This window comes from Momordica charantia (genome assembly GCF_013281855.1).
Source record: "Momordica charantia cultivar OHB3-1 chromosome 10 unlocalized genomic scaffold, Mcharantia_2.0 BLBB01000010.1, whole genome shotgun sequence".
In the NCBI taxonomy this organism is placed as follows: Eukaryota; Viridiplantae; Streptophyta; class Magnoliopsida; order Cucurbitales; family Cucurbitaceae; genus Momordica; species Momordica charantia.
The window spans coordinates 4,566,833-4,586,372 of NW_028275158.1; the positions used below are offsets into that span (position 1 = coordinate 4,566,833).

At 33.3% G+C, this 19,540-nt stretch overlaps 4 protein-coding genes and 2 non-coding genes across 16 annotated transcripts; 2 read left to right on the forward strand and 4 right to left on the reverse strand.

Annotated features, from left to right (window-relative positions):
- Positions 1-520: 520 nt before the first annotated feature.
- Positions 521-3,677, reverse strand: LOC111008491 (annexin D2). Of its 5 annotated transcripts, none has more exons than XR_002601106.2 (7): positions 3,480-3,677; positions 2,869-3,014; positions 2,496-2,714; positions 2,047-2,259; positions 1,208-1,631; positions 1,069-1,106; positions 521-773 (listed from the first exon to the last, which is right to left on the reverse strand). XR_002601106.2 is itself a non-coding variant. In XM_022281222.2 (5 exons), the coding sequence occupies exons 1-5, from the start codon at positions 3,553-3,555 to the stop codon at positions 1,335-1,337; spliced, it is 951 nt and encodes a 316-aa protein (XP_022136914.1). In that variant the 5' UTR covers positions 3,556-3,677; the 3' UTR covers positions 1,108-1,334. The 5 variants fall into 5 exon arrangements, 1 of the variants encoding a protein (XP_022136914.1); XR_002601105.2 differs by having other exon boundaries at positions 1,017-1,106; XR_015788489.1 differs by lacking the exon at positions 1,069-1,106.
- A 1,877-nt stretch (positions 3,678-5,554) lies between these two features.
- TRNAG-UCC (transfer RNA glycine (anticodon UCC)) lies at positions 5,555-5,626 on the reverse strand. Its single transcript has one exon. It is a non-coding gene; the product is annotated as a tRNA-Gly (tRNA).
- Positions 5,627-6,631: 1,005 nt separating this feature from the next.
- On the reverse strand, positions 6,632-6,704 carry TRNAR-ACG (transfer RNA arginine (anticodon ACG)). The gene has a single exon. It is a non-coding gene; the product is annotated as a tRNA-Arg (tRNA).
- A 90-nt stretch (positions 6,705-6,794) lies between these two features.
- On the forward strand, positions 6,795-10,492 carry LOC111008430 (TLD-domain containing nucleolar protein). Its single transcript, XM_022281132.2, has 8 exons — positions 6,795-7,187; positions 7,660-8,180; positions 8,293-8,365; positions 8,650-8,730; positions 8,813-8,876; positions 9,718-9,805; positions 9,944-10,028; positions 10,137-10,492. The coding sequence occupies exons 1-8, from the start codon at positions 7,053-7,055 to the stop codon at positions 10,218-10,220; spliced, it is 1,131 nt and encodes a 376-aa protein (XP_022136824.1). The 5' UTR covers positions 6,795-7,052; the 3' UTR covers positions 10,221-10,492.
- A 1,734-nt stretch (positions 10,493-12,226) lies between these two features.
- Positions 12,227-14,660, forward strand: LOC111008399 (F-box protein FBW2). 7 transcript variants are annotated; one of them, XM_022281090.2, is made up of 4 exons: positions 12,227-12,405; positions 12,879-12,944; positions 13,140-13,462; positions 13,808-14,660. In XM_022281090.2, exons 3-4 carry the CDS (start codon positions 13,158-13,160, stop codon positions 14,454-14,456), a joined length of 954 nt encoding a protein of 317 aa, XP_022136782.1. In that variant the 5' UTR covers positions 12,227-12,405; positions 12,879-12,944; positions 13,140-13,157; the 3' UTR covers positions 14,457-14,660. The 7 variants fall into 7 exon arrangements, with proteins under 7 accessions (XP_022136782.1, XP_022136781.1, XP_022136783.1 ...); XM_022281089.2 differs by having other exon boundaries at positions 12,896-12,944; XM_022281091.2 differs by having other exon boundaries at positions 12,896-12,944; positions 13,145-13,462.
- A 1,095-nt stretch (positions 14,661-15,755) lies between these two features.
- LOC111008086 (Ribosomal L29 family protein) lies at positions 15,756-18,130 on the reverse strand. The gene is made up of 2 exons (XM_022280663.2): positions 17,718-18,130; positions 15,756-16,233 (listed from the first exon to the last, which is right to left on the reverse strand). Exons 1-2 carry the CDS (start codon positions 18,045-18,047, stop codon positions 16,057-16,059), a joined length of 507 nt encoding a protein of 168 aa, XP_022136355.1. The 5' UTR covers positions 18,048-18,130; the 3' UTR covers positions 15,756-16,056.
- Between the last annotated feature and the right edge of the window lie 1,410 nt (positions 18,131-19,540).

Sequence of the window (19,540 nt, forward strand, 5' to 3'; positions counted from 1 at the left end):
CTTGGAAGATAAGAAATAAGGTTTCCAGATCCCGGTGATTCATTTTAATCGTGTATTTTATTTTAATCTTTAAATTTCTCCTAATAAACTATTTTCATCATTATCATTAATAGTTTATTAATTCTTCAACAAATATTTGTACTTGTTTCAAAATACAACTAATTTATTTCTATGACCTCAAATGCTTATTTGTGTAAATATCTACTTGTCAAGTAAACAAGAAAAAAATCATGCCTATTTGAAGATTTTATACAGTAATTTATTAAAGATTAACTATAAGAACTAAAATGAATTTTTGTGCAAAGTTCATAGACTAGAATGAACTATGAAGTGTGGCATGGAAGCTAATTTGGCACCACCAAGCACGTTTGGATAGCAAGTTTGAAATCCAAATGTTCCTTGTACAAATAAAAATTCTTGTGATGAGTTAGATAATCCACTTTCTTATGGTAAATTGGACAATTCTTGGAATCATCTCAATTCTCCATTAGCAAAAAATAAAAAATAATAAAAATACTACTTAGTTTAATGGTTGAGAAATTTATTACTTTACAAGGTTAAAGACGATCTCCTAGTTTCATATTACATTTGTTGAACTAGAAAAATAATGATAAATGTAAAAACAAAGTTTTAAAGACAAAAGTGAAAAAGGAAAAATGAATTCAAACAAAAACAACGTTTTGAGGAAAAAGTGAAAGTCAGGGTCTACTGTTTCAAAGGGGGCTCCGACAAGTTGAGTGCGTTTATCGGTCAGTTATGTATCTTCATACCAACTGCAAAATAATAATAATTATTATAATTAACAAACAATTCATTTTTCTGAAGAAAAAACTATTTTCCCTCTCTTCCATGATGCATTTATATAGTTTATTTTCAAGGCAAAAGATTGCATATTTCAAGGTGTTACTAAGCAATTTATTTTAGTAGTGAATCTTGTTTTCAAATTTTATCTATGAAGATCAAAATTTTCAGATGATATTCATCTCTTAAGAGAGCAAATTTCATATAATCCTTACTTTTCAAGTTAATGTTATCATTAGTGAAGGTGAAAATGGAATTTCACCTCACCTTTGATCATTTTGTCTTCTCCAGAAACGACAAAGAATCTGTAGGAAAGAAAATCTTACTTATTCTATGCCTTTGGAAACAGATACATGTAGGAAATCCAACAGATTACACAGGAAAAGACATGAAGATGAAGACAAACCAGTTATGTAGCTTTCTCACGGGCAGATCCCACTGTGTAAAAAGCAAAGCATTTGGTTCTCCATGTTCGAAGTTCAAGCAAACAAACAGATAAACAAAGCAAAGTAACTTTCCTGAACAAGAGGAACTCAGGCATCACCATGTCCAATCAACTCCAGAGCCATTTTCTCGAAGTCCCCAGAAGTGTCTTTGGCAATGGCACGATCCAGAGGAATGCTGTTCCTGCGATAGTATTCTTCTTTGATGCGCTCCAAATCGGTTTCAGCTCGAGAAGAAATCACTCTAGCAAGAGCCCACTCATCTGTCCCCATCTTGTCAATGGCCAACCGAAGGACTTTTGCGAAATGTCTTTCTGGAAAGGTCAAACACTTGATGGTTGTTCTCAGTAACTTCAGGTACTCGTCATTGGGGTCGGCCTTCAAATCCTGAAAATAGGCCCTTCCAAAGTTACAAGTCGAATCTAGTATAAATAAAATTTGCTAATTATTAGTTAGATGGATTATGCAGTGTGTGAGTGATTTAAACACTCATTGTTTGACATGTATAGTTCATTAAGTTTTGAATTTATTCATCAGTTGCAATGAACTGATGCTACCCGGATGGGAGAATTGTATTTAATGGACTATTTCCCCATGGCATTTTTAGTTGGGGCCGGGGGTAATGTTATTGATTCAAATTTTATGAGAAGTCTTTGTTCTTCCTTCTGGTGATGTACATATTTAAAAAGTAGTCTTAAGGAAATGAAGAGCTTCTACATGAAAGCAAAGGATAGAATTCAAAACTAATACTCAAACCCTGAAATAGTTGCGCTTATGGCAGATCAGATGCGTACATATTTACCTTATTGATGGGATTACCGTACTCGTTGTTGTAGAGGTTAACTGTTGCAAGTAATTGTGCTTTGCTCCTAGTCGTCAGAATTCTAATGAGTTCCTCATGGTTGTATTCCTTCCCTGCTATCTTCTCATGGAGTACTTTAGCCTCTGATTTCGCTAAGGTTTTGTTCACCTCATCTCCCTCGTACCGAAGTGAGCTAACGAGAGGGACCAAAAGCTGCAGAAAGTTTTAGTCAGGGCGACTTTCAACAAATAAAGTTGAAGAATTGTCAGAGAGAAATTGAAACTCGGTCCACAGTTATTAGCTTTTGGAAATTTCGTTTCCCTCAAGCATTTTCTTGGCTCATTCTCTGAGTTTATCAAGAGCCATTGAATTCTCTCATGTTTGCTGAAATTGCTTAAATGTTTCAAAATAATCTAGTAGCCAAGTACGTGAAAAATTAACTCTGATACCTTGCGGATATCTCCAGATGTATGATATGCAACATCTTCTTCAAGAGATTTCTTGAAACGGGCATGATAGGCCTGCCTCACCTTGAATAGTTCGAGCAATGGTCGAGTACAAGCTATTTCCACAATGACCAAATTGTTTGAGGTTGACCTCTTTGTTGCTTCATTGGCCATAAATGCATCACGTTCTGCAGGTTGCAATGTCCACAAAAGTACAATCCGCTGTATGAAGCACAACAAAATTCATGGAAACAGAAAGGGGTGAATAAATTCTGGAAAAATATCTTGCCCTGTACAAATACTTTATCACAAAAACCGACTTTCAATCCAAGCGATTGCGAATTTTGAGAGGTGAAATACGAAACAGAAGTCTTGCCTCAAAATCACTCGAAAGTTCTTTGTCTAGTTCTTTAAGAAGATCTTCACCATATATTTCAGCGTAGGTTTTCCGAATTAAACATCTCTGAGCTGCATTTCTGTGAGCCAAAATGGATATTATCAAGTCCTCGTTCGTTCCCCATCCTGCACGTTGATCGACCATAAGTCACAACGGAGCAGTTATTAAACGGAACGATAACCAGAAAATTCCCGTTAACCAAACGTAGATCGGAGAGCCATTAAACACTACAAATTGCATAAATAAAAGAGTACTTACTGCTACACAATTTCACAAGACATCTATATTCTGTGTGACAGTGACTTAACTACCGTAAGTTGAAGCATCTAACAGAAATATAGATCAAGCCGACAGTTGATGAACAGAAAGAATTCAATAATGATTTCCAGCAGATCAGAAATTTCAATCGACGTAGCTTCATTTCGATTTACGTTTAGGCGATCACATGCCAAAAAAATGCGCAAAAAAATTGATCAGACAGACATACAAAATCTTCACAACATAATCATCATCGATCAAGGTGCAACAAAACCTGGATCCTCAAACCTCGACTCTAATGAGAGACAAAAAACTAGATTTGAATTACAAACCTTGGAAAGCTTTGCGAAGCTGCTCACAGTCTTCGGCAGGAGAAGGAACATGCTCCGGAACTTTGATGGTCGCCATTGTCACTTCCGTTACCTGATTACGATCGAGAGTGTCTAGTTTTCTTCTGTGAGATCAGAATATGGAATGAAATCGGTATAAGCGATGGAAAGGGGGGCCCTATAAATAAATAGCCGTGGAAATTCATGGTAATGTTGTCACGTCCAGCTTTCGATTGTAGAAAAATAAATTTTTCGAAAAAAGAAAATCATTGTAATCTTCTAAAAAAGAAAAAGAAAAAGAAATCATTGTGATTCATGTCAATTATTTGTCCTGTCTATCGGGATTCGGGAGACTTCTAACTAGATAAATGGGTGCCACTATATGACCGACGAGTATTTAGTATTAGCAAATTTGGCCCACGATAACTCAAATGATATATATCTATAATATATAATATATTTGTAATGTATCTTATTATTGGTATATATATATGATAATATCTGATATATTACTGATATGATTGTTTGATATATGTACAATATGGATGTGATATATATATGACATGCTAGTGATATAAGTGTTTGTGCAATATGTATGTGATATACTAGTTATATGAGTATTTTATAAGTGAAAATTTGTGCTACATTTGAAAATTTTAAAAAGATGTGACATGTTTTAAAACACTTAAAAGATTTTTGCTACACATTGCAATTTCTTTAATTTTTACTCCTCGAAGATTTGAATCTGGATCATAACTATTATTTTACAAAATTTTTAACAAGTTCTTAAACTTTCAATTTTGAGTCGAGTAAATTTTTGTGGTTAATTTTGTAACCTTAATATTATATGATTTGAAATGGTTGTTGAGGAACTATGCTACGTTAATTGATTTTTAGTCATGTAGGATATTAATTCTTAAATGGATGGCCCATAGAATTTGAATTCATTCTTTTAAAATTATTTTTAAATTTTCTGGATCCTTTTATACAAATGACACAACCCACGATAGTTAAGAATCATCTATCACAAGAGTGATTCCTAAATGCTACGAGTAAGTTTTTTTTTTTTTTTTTTTTTATTAAACTAACAATATTAATTACATGAACATAAAATATTATGTTAAAAGATTTATTAAAAAATTTGTAGGAACAGTTGTAAATATGACAAAAATATTTAGTAAAATTAGTAAAATAATAACCACATTTAGTTTTTTTTTTTTCCAAATATATCACTTTTAAAAAAAACGGAGGTTCGATTTTAAAATGACAACTTTATCCAAATGATATACATATATAATATATATGTAATACATCTGATTACTGATATATGTATGTGATATAAATTTGATATACTACTAATATAAGTGTCTGTACAATATGTATGTAATATCTATATGATATACTACTGATATGAGTATATGGGTCAAACCGAACATAGCTCAATTGGTTAAGGCACCTATCTCCGCCCAAAAGGTCATGAATTCGAACTCCCACCTCCACACGTTGTACTAAAAAATATATATATGAGTATATGGTATATTACTGATATAAGTGAAATTTGCGTTATATTTGAAATTTTTTGAAAATATGTGATATATTTTAAAATACATACAAGATTTTTTTTTGTTATGCAGTGCAATTTCCAAACTTTTTACAGTAGATTGACACAAACATACAAGTAGATATTAATTGCATATTTTTATATTTTATTAATTTAATTTGAGCAATACATAAACAATCTATTACTTTTCTTCGAGATTGAGAATTTGATCTCCAATTTTATAACCTAAATTAGAACATGATATATACATGATGTTAATTTACTTAAAATTTATGTAATAGATAATTGCATATTTATCTTTCTAATTCAATTTGAGCAGTGGATTTATTATTTTTGTTTAAGATTGAAAATTTGGTTTCCAATTTTATAGCTAAAGTTAAAAAGGATAATAGTAAAATAAGCAAAATTATTATTATTATTATGCAGTATGCACTCTATTTTTATTTGTTTAATTGTACACGGTAAAGCGCAGTTAAATTAAATAATAAGACAGAAGAAAATGGGAAAAGTTGGCATATGCGTTTGCCGGGAGTCGAACCCGGGCCTATTGCTTGGAAGGCAATTATCCTAACCGTTGGACTACAAACGCTAGACGTTACATTAATTTAAACACTTTATAAATGATAAATAGCAACATTTAATCTTTCTTTTTAAAGAGAATTTAATCTTGTTATATAAATATCAACTTTTATATATAAATATCAACTTTTATATTTTTAAAATTATGGCATATAATAATTAATAATTACCATTGAGATATGCCAAAGCGAGCATAGCTCAGTAGTAATAAGTTCGATCTCCCACCCCAAAAATTCATTTAACTAAAAACTTTGAAAGTTTATGAACCTGGACAAAATTATTATAAAATAAATAGACATGAAATTTTAGAGTAAACTTATAATTTAATATAATTTTAGTAAAAAAAAATTTCTCTGAAGTATTTTTAATTAAAAACTTAGTTGCCAACCCGAGCTTAATTACCTAAGTGGTAATTGGCACTAATCTATGATTAAGAGATTATGAATTTGAATTTTTCACCCTCGCTCGTTGTACTAACAAATAAATAAATAAAAACTTAGTTCTCAAAACACCCGGGGTAAAATTTCAGTTTTTAGGACAAAAAAAAGTTTTAAATGATTTATATGCACATAATTTGTAAGAATATTCTAAAATTTTAAAATATAAACAAAAAAAGTTTTAAATGATTTATATGCACATAATTTGTAAGAATATTTTAAAATTTTAAAATGTGAACAAATATATTTGATAAGAAGATTAAAAAAAATTGAACAATACTTATCAAAAATAAATTATTGTATATGTTTATTAAAATAACTGTTGGGTTAGTTTATTAAAAGAAAAAGAACTAACAACCATTATCTTATTAAAAAAAAAACAACCATTATAAAATATTTTAATTTTTAAATATCGGTGTAAAGTTTTAAAATTAAAAAATATGGACAAATATATTTGATAGAACATTATAAAAAAAAGTGAGCATTAAAATAAGATAGGTAATTAGATATGTTTATTAAAATAGCTATTGGTTTACTTAAACAATAAGTAAACAACAATGGTTCTTGAAAAAACGAAACGACTCCACTGGGGATCGAACCCAGAATCTCTGGTTCCGTAGACCAGCGCCTTATCCATTGGGCCATGGAGTCAACTGTTACCTATATGCAAATAATAATATAGAAAATATTGTCGTGTTTCCTCCGCTATCCATGGTACCTGCTCACCAAACTCGTAGCTTAATCTGAACAAACAGAGGTCCACGAGGAAACCAAAGAGAATTGATAAAGCAGAGCAAGACTTTCTTCTATTCTGGTCTTTTTGTAGAGAGAGAAAAAGGATTTTTAGTTCGTATGCGGCAGAATCAATGGCGGAGAGGAGGAGGATGATCGAGTGGGAAGCAAAGAGAATCTGAATTTTAATGGAGAATAAGCTGAGCTGAGGATTGGGGATTTTGCTGGAAATCAATTGATTCCTCCTCTTTTACTTCAAATGCTATAATGGGTAAACATAAGCAACAATCTTTACGCAGCAGAGCAGTTCATTTTGTCTCTGATATCACCACCGTCCTCCTCAACCCAATCTCCGATAAACCTTCTGCGAGAACCTCTGCTCATCCTCAATCTCACGCACCTGTGAGTTTTTCTCTCTCATATGGATTAGGTTTCCAATTCTTTCCGGTTTTTGTTATGCTTTAAGCAGGATCATTTTCCGCAGCTCCTCTTCGATTCTTCCGTTTTTCTTCGGCGTATTTTTAATTAACGGGACGGCTCTGATTTCATTTGTATTGACTTAAATATGTGATTGTAGTATGCATTTATTTTTTTGGACTAATTGCTGAGCTTCAGGAGAATCGAGTTTCATGTGATGCTTTATCTGTCTTAATCGTTAATCGTTGTGCAAAAATGTAGGGCTGAAGGTTAGATTCCTCCTGTTTGAATGTAGTTGATAGGGAATTTCACTCTGATGCTGAGAAATAACGCATTTTTCATGTAATTGAAAATTTCTTCTTAGAGATGTTTGTTAATGGGAATTAACTGACGTTTGAAAGTGTCGCTATAAGTAGGCAGTCATCTCTAAACTTTAACTGGATTGGATTTCTTCTAGGAAGATGGGAGCGACCTTAAAGACGACAGTGACCTAGGGTCATCTAGTGAACAGGGTTCTGAGTTTTCGGATGATGGCCCTGATACATCTTCATTTACTGCATTCCTGTATTCCCTCTTGTCATCCTCAGAATCTCGAGAAAACTTGGACTCAGACAAAATAAGTGATGATCAGGAAGAGGCTGGCAGCCAGCCAATGAACAATGCCGTTAAAGAAACTGTTGTGAAGAAGAGCTTGTTTTCTAGGGGGAAACAATCACTCGGTAAAGCTCTTCATCATGCTGCAAGAATCACTGGCTACCGAAATCAGGAGCTGAAGAGTGATGTTGAGATGAAAGTTAATGATGCTAAATTTTCCGGCATTGAGATGATGGAGAAGTCAAATGTTAAAGAGGTTGCTTCATCCGCTGATATTGCTGATATTTCTGAACCTTCACTGCTCCTTTCAGAAAAAACAAGAAGTGTTCTTTATGCTTCACTTCCAGCACTAGTACAGGGGAGGAAATGGCTTTTGCTATACAGGTGCAGACAAGCATTTTATTTTGTGGATCATGGTTCTAGAAATCACCATAGGATTGCGGTTATTTAGACTCTTTCATCTGTTTCCTAAATGTATGTTGATTGTGCAATGCAGTACATGGAGGCATGGGATATCTCTTTCAACTCTATATAGGAGAAGTATGCTTTGGTCTGGGCTTAGTTTGCTGGTAACTATAAGTTTGATTTTTCTATGGACAAGTTAGCTCTGACATGTATTCATCTTTAACTATATCTTTAGAATGAGTGCAGAAAAATTCCTTCAAATAAAAATCCAAAGTTGAATCAATTCATTGCTTGGGTTCCTCAAAAAAAAAAAAAAAAAAAAAATCATTGCTTGGACACTCGTGACATATAATACATCTTGAGGATTCAAATACCGATGCAGATAAATATTACATATATGTGCAGTTTACATCAAACAATGTATAGCTGATGTATGATTCACTTCTAGGTTGTTGGGGACCGTAAAGGTGCTGTCTTTGGCGGCTTGGTGGAGGCACCTCTAAAACCGAGCAGCAAGAGAAAGTATCAGGTGCTTCTTACATGTCTTGATTTAAGCTAATCCAGGAATTATTTTGCATAAACTCACCTTATTAATCATGAAGCTTGAACAGGGAACAAATAATACTTTTGTTTTCACAAATATACCTGGCCATCCTGTGATTTATCGCCCCACAGGTACTTGCTATCCTTGTTTAATAGTTCGTTCTCCAGAAATCACTCCATACCAATAATTGGGAATGTTAGACTTGTTATTTGTGAGTTGACATTGATTTACTAGTAACAACAGATCCCGCTTGTTAATTACATCGACAACATATTGCCAATATCATAAAATAATTAACAACTATGAACTTGAGCTAAATATTGGTTGGAGCAGAAGGTAAGTGGACGTCATTACTGAGCCCATGAAAATAAATACCAAAAAAGTAGATACAATATCGATCATCTCATTTGGTAGCTATAATATTTTGATGCATACTGTTGCTCTGCCTACTCTTGAGATGAAATACAGTCATTCTAGAAAATGGGGATATTTATGCTTTTATTCCATTTTTATGGGCCATATTCTCGTTCCTGCTGAAACTTTTGTAACTTCTTTGTGCGGCGGTCTATGAGTAAAATTTTGGATGCACTATTTTTTTCTCTCTCTCCTTCTAATGACTAGTCTACTTTTCTTTTTCTCCATTTCAGATATTATTGAATATTAACAAATCATTAAACTCAGTGATATTCAAATTGGATAGTTTTGTTTAAACAACCTAGTTTATTTCCATAATCGCCAAGTATATTGTCCTAGTATAGAATTAAACATGTAAATTTAGTTTAATATGAATATTTGGTTCCAGCCTCCAATAAAATTTTTGAATTTAAATATTCGGGATCAGAAACTACCTTGTAAGTAGAGCGTAGAAATAAAGAGAGAGAAGGAATTCTATGATTGCTGCAATAAAGTTTACTTTCTTACATGGTTTTGGATCCAGTCTCATGGAGGGAAATTTTAAACTGATTCAACCAGGTGAAAATCACTATTTCACTTTGTGCTCCCCCGACTTCTTAGCCATCGGCGGTGGCAGCCATTTTGCACTCTATCTGGACAATGACCTGTGAGAACACTGATATTAACTGTTCCTTTTTAGTAGTCTATGTGGTGTGAAGTAAACGCCTATTTTGAAGTCCTATCAATTTTCTGTAGTAAACTCACAACTTGATTATATGGTTATAAATGTGTTCTTAAATTTAAGATTGAACGGGTCGAGTTCTATATCGGAGACCTACGGGAACCCTTGCCTTGCCAATGCTGAAGAATTTGAAGTGAAGGAAGTTGAGGTGATTGCAGAGCATCTTAGTTCTCTCACATGCTAATTTCATCTATGGTTTTTAAGTAACCTACCATTGATTATAAGATCAATTTTTAAAATTGTGTATGTAATGCAGTTGTGGGGCTTTGTATACACCTCAAAATATGAAGAAATGCTTGCTTTAAGCAGAACCGAAGCACCCGGGATTTGTCGTTGGTGAACGACTTTCTAACAAAAGGCCAACCTCAACTTTACCGGGACGTATCGACATCGTGTGGATCTCATGACCTTCTTGACATGATTATCAAGGCAGATGAACTAATTAACCAGGTGAGAAGATTGAATGAATGTATGTATCTGAATGCTTTTTCCACGCTTGTACATAAGAAAAAAACTTCACACATATGCGTATAAAAAGGTGAGTGTTGTTTTGTAAACAGCCAGTTCTGTTGATATTGATTTTAACATAGTTACAGTTTTGCTTTCCTCTTATCTCTTTTTCTTTTTCCATTTTTTTTTACTGAGAAGTTTCCTCTTTCTATTTGTTATACCAAACTTTGGTTTAAAGTGAATTTTTTTCGTTGGGATATCATATTCTGAGTATATATTCAATGAATGATTGCCATTTTGCTTCTCAATGATATTATATATTATACTTCATTTTTCAGCAAAGCTACCAGTTTCTCTTTTTCTAGACTCATTTATTACATAAAGCCTACATATTATTAGTATATTTCCATCATCAAGAAAAAAAAATGGGTAAGCTTGCAAGCTAAAAATTTTAGAAAATCAAATAATTGCATTATATTCTATAATTGTAGCTTTCAAAGAGATTCTAAATCAATCAAAAGATTATTTACCTATTGCTCATTCTTTCTCTATTTCTTCATATCTTGAGAAGCCATTTTAAACATCAAGTTTAGCAAAGCTTTCAACTCCTTGGAGTTTTCCCTCTTTATATTAGTGTAAGATTATTTTGTAAAGAGAGTTTATTTTGTAAAGAGAGATTATTTTGTGAGAGAAAAAAAAAAGTGATTGTTTGGTTCAAGTACTATATGAAGAAGCACTCACACCATTGAAAGGGTACGGTAAAAGTGGTGATTTTTTTTTTTTTTTTGGAGTTCTTAGTGAGTATGAATTTATAAAGCTTAGGTTTGGGAGGTTTAGATTTGCGAAATATATATTTGGGTTAGACAACGAAATAGATTGTAATAACATAGGTTCCTGTAATTTGTATCAGTCTGTGGATTTATGATTTGTAAATATTAGTATTTGGTATAAAATGTAATTTACATAAGCTTTAAGCTTATGGAATTTGTATAAAAAAAACGCTTATGGAATTAAAGACTTTAATGTAGTTTGACATATATAGTTCGTTGATTTATATAGTTAGTATATAATGCAACTATTTGATTCCGTGAAATTTTAAACCTACCACTTTTTTCGAACCTACCATCTTTTAGAAGAAGTAGGATGAATTCATGTTCATGTTGCATAATGGTGAGATGTTTATCATATGTGTGACAAATTTCAAAATAATTTCATTTTTTGTTAATTTAATGAAAATTAACAAAATGTAAATTCTAAAATAATTTTTAATTCAAAAATTTAAGAACTATATCTTTTATAAAATCAAAGGGTGAACTGTGAAGGTTTATATCTGAGTCGGACTTTCAACCATTTGGCCAAACGGATTTTTTATCGGATAATTTTGTAAGCTAAATATATCAAATAGTCTCTAATGTTAAAAAGATTTTTCTCCATATTAATCTTTTCAAAATTTCAATTTTATCTTCAATGTATTAAAAATCTTCAATTATCTTGTATTATTATTTTATTTACATATTTAGACACACATGGATGTCACTTAACTCACCCCTAGAAAAAATGGATTTTATTGATCGACCTATCGAATTTTACTAATAGATGATCGAACTTTTTATATGTTATAGGAGTGACATGTTCACGTACTAATGTGTTAGTAAAATAATAGTTTAGCATTACATTAATTTTTTTCGTCGAAAATAACTTTTTTGCTAACATATTTTTTAGGGAAACACCTCAGATAATTTTTAATACATTAAATATAAAACTGACAATTTAACGGGTATATTCGGTATTTTGTTTTAGTTCACCAATAATATTTTTAAGTATAAACAATTATATATGTATGTAATATATATTATTTTAAAATGAAGCAATCTTTAATCTGATAATAAATAATGATGCGAGCCGAAGAATTGTGTGCGCTCCATTCATCCGCCACCTGCCTCCTTCACAGTCGGCTTCGTACTCGTATCTCACTCTTTATCGCGGACCGTTCGTCTCAGCCTTGAAAAACACGGCGATGAAGATCCAAAATCTCCGATCTCCACTAATCTGAGAACTGCTTTTTCTTTTACCTGGTATTCTTCGCTTTTTTTGTTTGCCTTTTGCTTTAATTCGTGCTTCTCAACGAGCTTCACATGCTTGTTCTTCGGCTGTGTTAGTTTGTTACATATTCTCTTCCAGATTTTCGCTCAAGAATGTTATTGAAATCATTTCTAAGGTTGGATTTTTTTTTTCCAATTTTTGTTAAGGCCACGGAATTTTACTTGTTTTCTCTCTCTACCTTATGCGGGGATAGCTGATTTTAGCCATCTCTTCGGATTTTTTGTCGACCTGTCGCGGATGTTAATACCCTAACTATTTTGAAATTCAAATTTTTATCCGATTGGTTGTTCACTCTAATTCTGGGCTTCTGAATCTCTCTTTCGGATTGAACTGGCAATTTTCATCCGAAGATGATTCCGGACTATTTATCGTTGGTATTTTTTTTTTAAATAAAAATGCGTTCCTTTTGTCTCCGATTTGAAATTGATGGCTGATTTTTAGATAGAAATGCTTAATTTGCAGGTGTTTCCTCCGGCCGCAGGAGTAATTGACTATGGAAATTGGAGTTAGAGTGAGGGTCCCTTTCAATTTGATGGAAAAAAGAGAAAAAAGATTGACCTTTATTTGCTCGAACTTTTTCCATTCATTGCTTTCTAATGATATTAAGGAACACTAAAGATGATGCTTAGTTTCAAAGTCTTCTGTTTTTCCCCCTTTTTCTGTAACTTTTGTATGACACGAGTGTTCTTTTTTTACCTCTGTAAAGGGAAGGTGGTAAGATTTGATGGAGAATAGCGAAATCCGGCGCTGGGATGAGCTTCTCCCTGATGCACTGGGGCTCATATTTAGGAATCTGTCACTCCAAGAGATACTGGTTGACATCCCAAGGGTTTGCAAATCATGGAGAAAAACAGTGTTGGGGCCTTACTGCTGGCAGGAGATAGACATTATGGATTGGAGCTTACTTCGAGATCCCGATACTGTCAATAGAATGCTTCAAATGTTGATAACAAGAAACTCGGGTTCCCTCCACAAGCTCTGCGTTAGCGGTCTGCCTAATGACTCTAGTTTGTCCCTGATTGCAGAACAGTGAGTCCAATAACGATCCCTTATTCTTGTTGGCTTCTTTAACGTTATCTTTGAAGATCATTGTTTAGAGATGATATTGTTTGACCAAAGTATTCTATTGTTCTTTAGATGGAAAAAAAAATCTGAACGCCCCTTTTTCAAGTTTTGAGTTTCAAACTGGCTTATCAAAAAAAATTTCAAACTGGAAGATCAAAGGATTTAAAATGTCTATTTTATAAAATATGGGGCGAGGATTGGAAACAACATCACAATTCTTGGAGTCAGATACTAAATTGAGTCCACAACCTCATATGCTTGAATGTTGTTACTTTCTGTACATTGATATATGATATTCCTGATTGACAGTGGCAAAGATCTTCATAATTTACGGCTGCCAAGAAGCGAAATAACCAATTCCATTGTAGAACAGGTTGCTGATAGGTTTTCTGCTGTAACTTTTTTGGATCTAAGCTTTTGTAAAACCATCGGAGCACCGGCCCTTGAGGCATTTGGGAAGCATTGTCCAAACCTCACAGGGTTGAAGAGAGTTATGTGCCCATTTGAAGCCATTGACAAGTCTTCTCAAGATGATGAGGCCCTTGCAGTTGCATCAACAATGCATAAGCTCAAGCACCTCGAGATCGCCTATTTGCTTATCAATACTGAATCAGTGCTGAAGATCCTTGAGAATTGCCCCGAGCTCGAATATTTAGATGTGCTAGGGTGTTGGAACGTGGTACTAGACGAAAAGTTCAAGAAGTTCTCGAGAGTGAAGTTGGTTGGCCCGTTGGAAGAATATTCGGAAACAAACGGATGGGATGCTTGCTCAAATTACTCAAGTTCTTCCGGATACATTTGGGATTTTGTGGCTGGTGACTTAGATGATCAATTTGAAATGCTGGAGTTTTTTGGAGACGACTACAGAAGTGCAGATGCAGATGATGTGGGTTTTTATTATGATTATGATTATGGGGTGGAGCATGGTTACCCTGATTGGCTTGGGGGGTCTCCTTGAACTTCATTGACAATTCAATGTGAAATCCAAAGAAAATGGGTGCGGCTCTTCATGACCTTTTACTTTACTTTAAGTTAACCAAATAATAGAACCCTTGAAATTTGGTCAGCTTTATGGTTGATTGCTCTGTGTATTGATGCCTTCCTGATGGATTTTCTTTTTTTAAATTTTATCATGAAATATGTTTATAGTGTTTTTCTGCTAGTAACTTTGTTCATTAGATAATTAAGGTGGCGTTTGTTGAAATTAGTAAGAGATCCAAATGCATACACGAGAACCACCACTCATTAAAATTTTTGAAGCCCTATGTAGTACTCGGTTGGTTCGGTTTAGTCGAAATCGATGGCTTGCTTTGCAATTGGTTGGGTTGACCAGTTGGTTTGAATATATGTTTATAACTTTGGGTTCATTCGGTTTGGTCGAAATCGATGGTTTCTGTTGCAATTGGTCGGGTCGATAGTTGGTTTGAGTTCCGATGGTCCAAGGTGGAGCAATCTATGAGCATAGCCAGAGGTTGTGAGCATGACTGAGGGTAGAATTGAGGCAAGGGGGCATGAGACTTAAAAGAGGATAGGGAACAAGAAGATGCTATTGTTTTGCTAAGTGTAAAAAATTGTAAATTTTGAAAGTTATTCACATGGATACTAAAATTTTAAAGAATGAGAATGAGAGATTGAAATTGTAAATTAGGCTTAGTAGTTCATATCTTAACGTGTGCACAAATTGGTATTTATTTTATAAGGCTAAATTTCAAAAAAAAAATAAAAATAAAAATAAAAAAGTAAAATATTAAAAAGAAGAAAACTTCTCAACTTTGTTGTTTAAAAAAAATTATCATTTTAGAAGTGTCTGATCTTTCTTAAACATTCCAAAAAAATAGAGTTTGTAGTATCAATTAATGGTTAAATTCCTTGTACTACCAGTTTAATTGTTTCAAGCAAGCTTCCCTTAATTACCACTTCTATAAAATTTAGAACTTCTTAAAAATGGATAGTTATATTTTTAAAACAAAAGGCAAAGCTCAAAGGTATTTTTTCTAATTTTAGCCACTTTTATAATAAAAGCACATCAACTAAAAATAATTAATAGCAGATTGTAGAACTTCAAAGGTATTTTCTTATAATTTTAGCCTATTTTATAATAAAAGCACATCAACTAAAAATAATTAATAGCAGATCGTAGAACTAGTAATTTGAAGAATTGTTATTGAGAAATTAATCCTCCATCCTCATCTTTGTTGTACTAAAAAAAACACGTCAAATATAAATATATCAATAATCATATATAAACTCCATGGAATTAGAAAAAGAAAGAAAAGTAATTGAATGAAAATTCTGTTCAAGTAATGTAGCTCAATTTTTTAAGGTCATACATTCGAATCTATTGATCTGGCGACGAAGATCATGAAAGTTAAAGAATTCCCACAATCCTCTTAAAAACTATTTCCATTTGTGCATAAGCTAAGTACAAGATCATAAATTTTTTTCTTCAAAAAAGAAAAACTCCTTTTAAAAAAGATAAGAATGTTGTTTCAATGGGCATTCTCAACAACTTCAAACTCATAAAAATACAATATTCGTTGAGAGCATATCTGATAGGATCAAGCAGATTTCTCAGCTTCTTCAGCTGCTGCTTCTTCCTCTCTCAACTTCTTCAGAGATGGAGGTGGTCTTACAACAATGCTTTTCTTCCACTTTCTATCTAACTTTCTTGACAGCCTTTTGCCCACTCCCTCCTCAATCTCTCTTTCACGTTTTACAGTAAGCATCCGAGCAATCTGCCATTGGTCAGACATTAACAAAATTTATGGTTCAAAACTCCCAAGTTTCGGGACGTATGAGAGACATGAATTGAAAGTTGTAGGGCAAGTCCAGTCATCGGATGTGTAGTCAAGATGTTGCAATCCAACAGAATGTAGAGATAAATAATAACAATAAAGAGAGAGGAACATTATTATGTTGCTGAGAAGTTAACTTTTGCACCCATTTTATAGATTACCGGGAATTTTCGGGAGGCTTTGCTCACCCCAAAGCCAGCTTCAAGGGGGAACGAAGGTTTTCAGTAATTAAGTTGTCAAGCTACAGACTTGAACCAAATACTTTGGAAGGGTAGGTACAAACCTCAAGACCTAATCACCAAGGCATTAGGATTGGACCATAGATTCAAAATTTAAAACTGGATGTCTTCACTAGTTTCTAAAATTAGAACATGCAATTCTTACCACGAGAACGAGCCTGTTACAGTATTAAACATCCCTACATCATGATCACAAGCGAATTCGGAAAAAAGCTAGTCTTACTAAATTCATACACATCAACTACTAAAATTCCCTATTGGCTGTTTAATAACTTCTGATCATTCAGGACTTAGGTTCAGTGCAACTGTGAGAGGCCCAACAGATAATTCCAACATCCTTATCACTGAGCATGAAGAAGTTTGGTAGAAAAGTCATGAAAAGACTACACGTGGCTCAAATGCAAAGGCCCCTCTCTCTTACATAAAACATTTATGTTGTGCCAAATAAGTAACTTCATAAAAACAGATAAGTTACTTTGAACCAATTTATAAGCTAATTCATGCTTCAGGCATCTTGGGAATCTAAAACAAAATGGTAGCATGAAGGCATTGAAGAGTCTTTAGAAGATGGTGCAAAATATATCAACAATGTACATTCCACTAGACAGCTATTTCAAGGATTGAGAGCTATTTCAAGTAAGGGGTTATTTTGAAGTAAATACTTAATCTAAGTCCAATTTGAAGTCTTTCGAACCTGAAATCCTACTTTCAATTAGATTTCCTGATTCTAATTGGATTTCTAAGTTTCAGAAGGAGTCGAGCTGGCTCCCTAATTGCATTGTTAAATGGAGCTGCTGCAACTTTTTCCCAACATGGTGAAATATACTTTTGGTTAACCTTTCTGGATTGTGAACTAAAATCTGAATCCTGAATGGATTCTATAAATGGTCCTATAATTGTTTACTTTTCAGATTCAATTTATTTCAACTCTTCTTCTTTTTTGGCGGTAAAAAATAGCCAAGAATCTAAGATTCCAACAGCTACAAAGCCCATTAGAAACCATTGCACTCCCAAATTTAAAGAAAATTTGGCACCAGATAAATAAAATGTGGATGATAAGATAGTGGAACTTAGAAACTACAATTTCACATGGGTTATATTTTTAACACGAACATAAAATCCACTTATTTCAGTTGAATTCAAAATCAACTAAGAACCCATCAACCAATGAGGGAAGAAAAGTACCCGTTTGCGCATGCGACGGAATTCGCTGGACTTAAACTCATTTCGAGCTGATTTCTGAAGCCGAAGCATAAGGAGCTCGCCCTTGAGATCGACCACCTCCTCGTTTATTTCCTCAGTAGTTTTGGCTCTGATTTCCTTCAATTCCTCCTCTCTCTTCGCCATCATTACCACAGACGAATTGCGGCTTCCGGCACATGTCGTTTTAGCAGCAACGCGAACCGAAAATGGGGAACGGATCTGAAGGCCAATGAAGGAGGATTTGGAGGTTGAGCTAAGAACTGTAGAAGGGAGGGAAACGGTAGAAGGCGAAGCAATAGAGAGGTTTATCATCTTCAGGCTCTGTATGTGGTTTCGCTCAGTCACACCGCTCCAGTTCGAAGAAGAAGCCCAGCTACGATTGAAGATGAAGATAAGCTCTCGCCTTTTCTTTTATTATTTTTCCATCTTTTTTTGCCCTCTCCAATTGTCCCCATTTACGGAAATACCCCTGCTCCCCAATCCCCACATCATATCCCTTGATAAAAATTTTGGTGAAATTTGATAAATAATCTTGTTTTGTTCCAACCTTACATGAATTATGTTCGTATTGACATTACTTTAATATTTGTGTGTCACTCGATCTATAAATGTCAAATTAATAAACTTAATATAGGGACCTATTAGATGTAAAATTTAAAGTTCAGGAACTTATTATAAATGTAGAGGAATGAATTTAAACCTCTAATCTCTCACCCGTGCATGTTTTACTAAAAACAAATTACATGAAGCTAACCTATCACTAAAAATAAATTACATGAAGCTAACCTATCTATTAATATTAAACACGTAATAAAATTTGATCCTAATTTATGGCTTTTATCCATTGTCGCTTCTAACATTTAAGGACCAAAAGTCTATGGCTAAAATAGGCCTATTAAATAAATATATTAATAAATATAATAGAGTTGAAATACAAAAATGACGAGATTTTTTTAGGTCAACAGATAATAAAGTAATCTAAAATAAATCCAATGGCGAATTTCAAAAATATAATACATTCAAGCTAATTCAAGATAATGGAACAATGTATAATTGTAAATGTTTGTAAATCAATGATATATTTGTAATTATCTTCCACCAATATAAAATTATTGACAAATTTAAAAAAAAATATATATCAAATGATTATCTATCCAATTTTTATTAAAAGTGCAGCAACTTGAGATACAATTTCAAAAAAGTATATGGGAATTCGAATCTGATCTAAGTACTCGAATTGTAACTATAAATTGTGTTCAGGTAGATTTTTAGCAAGTAGGCTACGGAAGGTTGGAGCCAAAGTGAGGTAGAGAGTTTGGTATAAAAAGAAATCTAACACATGTCATGCTTATGATCTGATGCTTAAATTAGAGTTTAGATCGAATTAAATCGATTTGAGATAAGTTCGTATATATGAGTACAAATGGATCCCCAATATATATAGAATTATGGAATTGATCCGGTTTGCCATTTTGTTGGTGTCCATACAACGCCCTTAATACCAGAATGCATTAGATTGTTGATTTGTATAGAGATATAAGTTGATGTCTCCCAGGTAGGAGCTCTACTATGAAGCGACCTTAAGTACTCATCTTTAGGTTCTAGCGAATTGGTTCTTGATGGACCACTTTGATCCTGTATAACGCCATGAGATGTCCATTACTTGATCTGGTGGAGGTGCATTTTTGTGCGTGTAACAAATTAAATTTAAGTTGATTTAAAAATATAAATTTAAAAATAAAGATTTAATAAAAACCTAGAGTTATATTTCATATTAAAACAATTATATCAAACATCTATCCACT

Bases quoted from the DNA above. Each gene is read 5' to 3' on its own strand.
- LOC111008430 (XM_022281132.2), top strand. From the start codon at position 7,053: ATGGGTAAACATAAGCAACAATCTTTACGCAGCAGAGCAGTTCATTTT. The intron at 7,188-7,659 runs GTGAGTTTTTCT...GATTTCTTCTAG, and splicing joins ATCCTCAATCTCACGCACCT to GAAGATGGGAGCGACCTTAA. The intron at 8,731-8,812 runs GTGCTTCTTACA...AAGCTTGAACAG, and splicing joins GCAGCAAGAGAAAGTATCAG to GGAACAAATAATACTTTTGT.
- LOC111008491 (XM_022281222.2), bottom strand. From the start codon at position 3,555: ATGGCGACCATCAAAGTTCCGGAGCATGTTCCTTCTCCTGCCGAAGAC. The intron at 3,015-3,479 runs GTTTGTAATTCA...ATCAACGTGCAG, and splicing joins GCTTCGCAAAGCTTTCCAAG to GATGGGGAACGAACGAGGAC. The intron at 2,715-2,868 runs GCAAGACTTCTG...TGCTTCATACAG, and splicing joins AACTTTCGAGTGATTTTGAG to CGGATTGTACTTTTGTGGAC.
- LOC111008399 (XM_022281090.2), top strand. From the start codon at position 13,158: ATGGAGAATAGCGAAATCCGGCGCTGGGATGAGCTTCTCCCTGATGCA. The intron at 13,463-13,807 runs GTGAGTCCAATA...CCTGATTGACAG, and splicing joins TTGTCCCTGATTGCAGAACA to TGGCAAAGATCTTCATAATT.
- LOC111008086 (XM_022280663.2), bottom strand. From the start codon at position 18,047: ATGATAAACCTCTCTATTGCTTCGCCTTCTACCGTTTCCCTCCCTTCT. The intron at 16,234-17,717 runs GTACTTTTCTTC...GACCAATGGCAG, and splicing joins TCCGTCGCATGCGCAAACGG to ATTGCTCGGATGCTTACTGT.